We start from the raw sequence: 7,787 nt of genomic DNA, 5'->3' as shown, positions 1-7,787 counted from the left end.
TGTCTATTTTATCTGATATAGGAATGGCTACTCCAGCTTGTTTTTCATTTCTTTTTGCATGGTATTTTTTCCATCCTTTCACTCTTAGTCAACGTGTGTCTTTACAGGTGAGGCAAGTCTCTTGAAGGCAGCATATTGTTGGGTCCATCTTTTTAATCCAGTCAGTCAGACTGCTCTTCTCTGATTGCTCTGGCTAGTACTTCCAACACTATGCTGAATAGGAGTGGTGAGAGTGGGCATCCTTGTCTAGTTCCTGTTTTTAAGGGAAAAGCTTTTTTTTCTCCATTCAGGATGATATTGGCAGTGGGCTTATTGTATATGGCTTTAATTATGTTGAAATACTTTCCATCTATGCCTAACTTGTAGAGAGTCTTTATCATGAGAGGATGTTGAGTTTTGTCAAATGCTTTTTCAGCATCAATAGAGATGATCATGCGCTTTTTGTCTTTGCTTTTATTAACGTGGCATATCACATTTATTGATTTGCATCCCCACTTGATCGTGGTGTATAATTTTGTGTATGTGTTGCTAGTATTTTATTGAGGATTTTTGCATCTATATTTGTCAAGGATATTGGCCTATAGTTTTCTATTTTTGATGCATCTTTGTCTGGTTTTGGTATCAGGGTGATATCTGCCTCATAGAAAGAGTTTGGGAGAATGGCCTCTGTTTCAATCTTTTGGAACAGTTTGTAGAGAATTGGTATCAGTTCCTCTTTGAAGATTTGGTAGAAATCTGCAGTGAACCCATCTGGTCCTGGGCTTTTCGTTTTTTCTTTCCTTTTTTTTTTAAAAAAAAGATGACCAGTAAGGGGATCTTAACCCTTTGCTTGGTGTTGTCAGCACCACACCCAGCCAGTGAGCTAACCGGCCATCCCTATATAGGATCTGAACCCATGGCTTTGGTGTTATCAGCACCGCACTCTCCTGAGTGAGCCATGGGCCAGCCCCTGGGCTTTTCTTTGTAGGGAAACTTCTGATAACAGCTTCAATCTCTTTTATTGTTATTGGTCTGTTCAGATATTCTGTATCTTCTTGGCTCAGTTTTGGTAATTTGTATGCATCCAGAAATTTATCCATTTCCTCCAGATTTTCAAATTTGTTGGCATATAGATGTTTATAATAGTCTCTAATGATTCCTTGTATTTCTAAGGTGTCAGTTGTAATATCACCTTTTTCATTTCTAATTTTTGTTATTTGGGTCTTCTCTCTTCTTAGTTTGCTAAAGGTTTGTCTATTTTATTAATCTTTTCAAAAAACCAACTTTTTGTTTCATTGATCTTTTGTATTATTTTTCGTGTTTCTATTTCATTTAGTTCTGCTCTCATCTTAATTATTTCTTTCTGTCTACTGACTTTAGGTTTGGACTGTTCTTGTTTTTCTAGATCTTCAAGGTGAAGTGTTAGGTTATTTATTTGCCATCTTTCCATTCTTCTGAAGTAAGCATTTAATGCAATAAATTTTCCTCCTTAATACTGCTTTTGTGGTATCCCACAGGTTTTGGTATGATGTATCATTATTTTCATTAGTTTCAAGAAATTTTTTGATTTCCTGTTTAATTTCTTCTTGGATCCACATGTCATTAAGTAGAATGTTGTTTATTTTCCATGAGTTTGTATAGTTTTTAGAGTTTTGTTTATTATTGATTTCTAATTGTAATCCATTGTGATCAGAAAAAATACATGGAACAATTCCAATTTTTTGAATTTGTTAAGATTTACTTTGTGACCTAGAACATGTGGTCTATCCTGGAGAATGTTCCATGTGCTGATGAGAAGAATGAATATTCTGAGGTTGTTGGGTGGAATGTTCTGTAGATATCTGCCAAATCCAATTGGTCTAAAGTATTGTTTATATCTTGTGTTTTTCTGTTGATTTTTGCATAGATGATCTGTCCAATGATGACAGTGGGGTGTTCAGGTCTCCTGCTATTATGGTGTTAGTGTCTATTTCTGTCCTTAGATCTAATAGTGTTTGCTTTGTAAATCTGGCTGCTCCAACATTAGGTGTGTATATATTTATGATTGTTATGTCTTCTTGATGGGTAGATCCTTTTATCATTATATATTGGCCATCTTTATCTCTTTTAAGGGTTTTTGTTTTAAAGTCTATTTTATCTGATATAAGAATAGCTACTCCAGCTCATTTTTCGTTTCTACTTGCATGATACATTTTTTTCCATCCTTTCACTCTTAGTCTTTGTGTGTCTTTACAGGTCAAGTGAGTCTCTTAGAGACAGCATATTATTGGGTCCATCTTTTTAATCCAGTCAGTCAGACTGTGTCTTTTGAATGGGGAATTTAGTCCCTTTACATTCAGTTATTTTTGAAAGGTGTTGATTTACTCCTAGCATTGTACCGATTTTTGTTTAGATGTCTTAAGTATCTTTCGTTCCTTACTTTCAGATTTTCTGTTTGTCTTCTGTATTTGTTGATTTCTTGGGATGATAGATAAACTATTTTTTTTCTCTTTTGTTAGCATTTTTGTTTTACTGGTATGTATCGTTCTTTCTTGTGGATTCTTGGGAGTGATGGTTGGTTTTGTGGTATCAAACCCAGTACTTCCTTGAGAATTTCTTGTAGGGCTGGTTGTCTGGTAGTAAACTCCTGCAGTTTTTGTTTGTCTGAGAAATATAGTATTTGTCCTTCATCTCAGAAGGATAGCCTTGCTGGGTGAAGTATTCTTGGCTGGCAATTTTTGTCCTTTAGTGTTTTGAATATATCATCCCATTCTTTTCCGGCTTTTAGAGTTTCTGAGGAAAAGTCTGATGTTATTCCAATTGGTGCTTCCTTCTAGGTGACTTGCTGCTTCTCTCTTGCAGCTTTTAAGATTCTCTCTTTGTCTTTAAATTTTGTCAGTTTGGTTATCACATGTCTTGGAGAGGACCTTTTTGGGTTGAATGTGTTTGGTTATCTTTGGGCTTCCTGAATCTGGGGATCTGGGACTTTCCCTATACCTGGGAAGTTTTCTGCTATTATCTCATTGAATATGTTTTCAATGCCATTTCCTTTTTCCTCCTCTTCTGGAATACCCATGATTCATATATTTGAGCACTTAAGGTTGTCAGTTGTCTCTCTTAAACTTTCTTCAATTTTTTTGATTCTTTTTTCTGGTCTGCCTGTGGTAATTCAAACAGCCTGTCTTTGAGGTCAGAAATTCTCTCTTCTGCTTGTTCAAGTCTGCTGGTTAAACTCTCTGTTGTGTTTTTTATTTTGCTGAATGAATCTTTCAGCTCCACAAGCTCAGATACATTCTTTTTCAAGGCATTGGTTTCTTTGTACATTTCTTCTTTCAGATCCTGTATATTTTTTCTCATTTCATTGTGTTGTTTCACTGAGTTTTCTTGTATCTCATTTAGTTTCCTTAAAATAGTTACTCTAAATTCCTTGTCAGTCATTTCAAAGACTTCCTATTCTATAGGATCTAGCACTTGAAAGTTATTAATTTCCTTTGGTGGTGATGTACTTTTTTGATTTTCCATATTTCTGGTTTCTTTCCTTTGGTGTTTTGTCATTGTGGCCAGGGGTATCACAGTCCACTTGTTTCACCCTGATGTCTGGCTTGGATCTTGAAGGGACTGCTGCTTCTGGACAGGGGAAGCTGTTTAATGCTTATATTAAAAATCCATTATGTTACTGAAATTGGATTGAAAAGACTTAATCAAGAAGTTTCAGAAGAAAAGCTCCAGTAAATTTTCCCTTCACATTTTCTCACTTTTCAGGTGACCTTGTACAAGGACTCTGACATGGAGGACTTTGGGTTCAGTGTAGCAGATGGCATGCTGGAGAAAGGAGTATATGTCAAAAATATTCGCCCAGCTGGGCCAGGAGATCTTGGTGGCCTAAAGCCCTATGACAGGCTCTTACAGGTAAGACCTCAGGTGGAATTTGAAAGAAAGTGAGCTAAAACATGGGTACTGATCAAGCTTTATTAAAGGAAAAGAATCTGCCAGGTTGCACTCAAAATGGGTTTGGATAAAGTTCCCTGGGGTGAGCAAGAGAAGAGAACCGAGGATAGAATTCTAACAATAACAAAATTAAAGTACAGGAAGAAATAAAGGCAGGAATGTACTGAAAACAAGCAGTTACAAAAGTAAGAGGATCAAAATAAAGTGGTGTTATAGCAACCAAGGAAGGAGACTTTGGTGGATGAGTCAGTGTCAAGAGCAGCAAGGAGGATAATTTGAGCCCACTCCAGGACATGACAATTGGGGTCATTTGCCATCAGTGCCATGTAAGTCTCAGGTTCTGGACCTCAGAAGATTGAGGAAAGAATGGGAAGTCAAGGAGTGGAAGCGGCATGTAGATGACTTTTAAAACTTGTTGGTGAAGAAGGAGACATGGAAGATGAGCGTACACATAAGCTGAGGGAGGACAGGGCTCACGCCTAAGGAAGTTCAGCATCACAACTGAGAGCACAGGCTTTGGGACCAGCCAGACTGCTTGGGATTGCATCCTAGCTCAACCCTTACCAACTTCTCACCTAAGGCAAAGCTCTTACCCTCTCTGTGCCTCACTGTCCTTATCTGTTGATGGCAGATAAAATTCAGCACGTGGAGCACCCCACATGGGTGAGGTGATCTGCTCAGCATGGGGATGGTAGGTGTACTTGCTTCCTGCTCTCAAGGGCATTGCGATCCAGTAGTAGACAATGATAACTGAACCAAAGCCACATTATGGTGCAGGCAGAGCAAGGTACAGGGTGCTTGTTTAAGCACCCTCAAGACTCTAAACAACTTGTTACACCTGAAGTGTTACTCTGGGTTTTGGCAATTATGGCTACAACAGTAATTCAAAATGGCTCTTCTTGACCTTGCAGGTTAATCACGTCCGAACGAGAGACTTTGACTGCTGCCTTGTCGTGCCCCTCATAGCAGAATCTGGTAACAAGCTGGACCTGGTTATTAGTAGAAACCCACTGGCTTCACAGAAGTCTATAGAACAACAGACTCTACCAGGAGGAGACTGGAGTGAACAGAATAGTGCTTTTTTCCAACAGCCTAGCCATGGTGGTAATTTGGAGACACGAGAACCCACTAATACATTATAGCAATGCTTTTTATAAAGTAGGACAAAAGACGATATCTACATGGTGCTAAAAAAATCCCTTTAAGATTTCTGTGACATTTGAAGCACAGATAATCATGTGGCATTAACTGCAAGCACAGGGGTCTTTTAAATCTCTCTCATGGCTCATGTTCACTTCCCTTTTCAAGTTGAAGAGGTTTCTTTTTTGGTGACCACTATGGTATATGGCAGGCAATTCCCTGCCAGGCCCAATGGTAGAGAAAAGTAAGTAGGCTGCCCCTCCCCACAATTAACATCAGAGGAAATTTTTTACAAGTTCATCTTACTATCACTTTTTAAAAGGAGATATGTGTTTGAAAAATTCTCTATGATGATTTCCTTAATTCACTTTGAAATCAGTTTCTTACTATGAAGTCATTAACGTTAAGACTTGACCAACAAGTCTTTTCAGAAAGCTGGCTGTGCTGGGGATCTAGTGCTTGGTAACCGACTGGAACTGCCGCAGTGGGAGGGGTACAGGTATAAAATTATCTTAAAATGTTTCAGCAATGATGCACGTGGGAGCCCATAATAGGTGGTGGTAAATGTTTTGCCCAAATATAGGAATGATTTTAAGTAAGATGTATGCTATTCCCTATGCAACAAGTTATCAAACAGGATATGTCTTGTGACCTGTTTTTTTTTAAGGACACATTTTTAATAGCTAAAAATCTGATAATGAATTAGAATGTGTAGTAACACAGAATTAGTTATCTTATTTTTAAATTCAAGACTAAGAACTTAAGAGAGAATGAAGAGTATTAAAATGAGGTTCATCTTAATGATAGGCAAATAAAACTCATACTGCTTGACAGGTTTGGAAAACTGGTAATACTGAGGGGTGTACAGCACATGTACTTAAAAATGACACTGGACTGTCTTTTGTTCTGAGCCATGCCACTTACCGAAATTGTAAATACATTTTTCACAAAATGCATTGCCAATTATTACCATCCCTCAAAGCAATAAATTGTGACAGTTGCTTTTAATGTTTGTCAGCAACTGTTTTCATTTGTTCAGATATTTTGAATAGCTACACTAATAACTGTTATTTGGTGAATATTTAAAAATAGATCTGTATATTGATGGTAGAATCTCCATATTGAAATGATTATTTTCCAAACATTTTCATTTTGGTCAATAATTCCAACAACCACTTAGGCAAAGCATTCAAACACTGTGTCCTTTGTTTAAGGAAAAAGTTCACATTTCTTTTTGTGCAAAGAAATATACTATTTCAATCACATTTCAGAACCGCCAGGGCAAGAAAGTATAAAGCAGAATCACATTGAGGAAAAAAAAAAAAGATCATGAGTCACTTAAATATGTATTTTTATTTGTAACAAACAAGTATTAAACTGTAAAGTATTTTTGTACAAATTTAATACTTTAATAGCATGGTATTTATCGTCTATGTATGGTTTTGGGGGATTCAAAATTGTTGCAAATATTTGTATGGGGAAAAAGAAAAAAAAAAGCCTCTACCAAATGGAATAAACAGTGATTTTAAAAAGCCAAAAAAAAAAAAGACATGCATTTTTGATGCTTTGAATACATCTCAGTGTTCTAGCCTGAGTCCCACACAATGTTTATTTTTACATAGTTTTCTAATGGGGAAAGTTTTGCCGTGAACTTGAAAAGGACCAAGGAAGAGTGGGAAGAGCAGGGGTTTTGAAATCAGAACCGGGTTTGAATTCCAGCTCTGGTACTCATTGGTGGTACGAAAGTTACTCACCAGGAGTCGTTTTCCCCACCTGATACTGAAGGTCATGTCTGTATATACCACAGGACTGTTGTGAGGACCAGGGGTGAAATATATGAAGAGGGGGTAACACACTTGTACACAGGAACATCTCCAATGGTAACATTTACTTTAGAGGAAAGAGAGATAGTTTAAAGGTCACAACATCTACCCTTAGACAACATTTTATCATTTCAAGTAGTCTATGAGATACATTTACATAAACTGTTAAAACATACAAACTTTAACAATGCTATCTTAAAAAAAAAGACAAACGACACCTGTATCCCAACATTTTCATTTTTGTAGGACTTGTAAATTTACATTCATTTTTATACATTTGCATTCAGTGTGCCCAGGGTTACATTCTGAAAGACAGGCTATTTTCTAGCACGTGGGAGTCACATGACCCCAAGTGATCTATTATCACAAAATCCAAGCAATTGTTCAAGTTTTTATTGCACTGTATAGTTATATAGTCTGGCCTAATTTCTGCATAAGAAGTGAGCTGAAGTAAATGAAATTAGGTGTGGATAGAACTGATGATGTGAATAAAGGCAGATGAGAAGCTGTATTTCCTGTGAAAGACTGGGATCTTTCAGTTGTAAGCCAAAACTAAAATTAACGATAGAATATGGCTGTTAAAACAAATGATTTAAGTTGCACTTTTCAAATAAAGTGACCAGGTCAAAGGAAGAGTTCCTCTATGCTGTGGTCAGCCCACAAGTTTTGAGCACCCCAGTCCTTTAAAAAGGGCAGTGGCAAACTATGAACTGAAAGGGTCTGGTGCTTTGCCACTGGAGGAGTGGTAAAGGGAACTGTGGACAAACACGGCCAGGTGAGCAGAGGAGACAAGGTCTGTTTTTGTTTCACTGGGTCAGTATCAGGACCTGCGGATGGAGGTCCTAATCAATCAGGCAGATTTGAACTGAAAGGGTCTGGTGCTTTGCCACTGGAGGAGTGGTAAAGGGAACTGTGGAC

At 37.4% G+C, this 7,787-nt stretch overlaps 1 protein-coding gene across 3 annotated transcripts in view; it reads left to right on the top strand.

Annotated features, from left to right (window-relative positions):
- GRIP1 (glutamate receptor interacting protein 1) overlaps nt 1-7,480 on the top strand; it is a 110,735-nt gene extending 103,255 nt beyond the window's left edge. For all 3 annotated transcript variants that reach the window (XM_008589762.1, XM_008589761.1, XM_008589764.1), the window contains 2 exons: nt 3,721-3,867; nt 4,818-7,480. In XM_008589762.1, coding sequence (XP_008587984.1) covers nt 3,721-3,867; nt 4,818-5,048 — 378 coding nt within the window. In that variant the 3' untranslated portion in view covers nt 5,049-7,480. The remainder of the gene's footprint in view (nt 1-3,720; nt 3,868-4,817) is intronic.
- Nucleotides 7,481-7,787: the final 307 nt, after the last annotated feature.

Source organism: Galeopterus variegatus, unplaced genomic scaffold (assembly GCF_000696425.1).
Source record: "Galeopterus variegatus unplaced genomic scaffold, G_variegatus-3.0.2 Scaffold5641, whole genome shotgun sequence".
Lineage (NCBI taxonomy): Eukaryota > Metazoa > Chordata > Mammalia > Dermoptera > Cynocephalidae > Galeopterus > Galeopterus variegatus.
The sequence above is the reverse complement of the archived record's forward strand: the minus strand, read 5'-3'. Positions and strand labels throughout refer to the sequence as shown.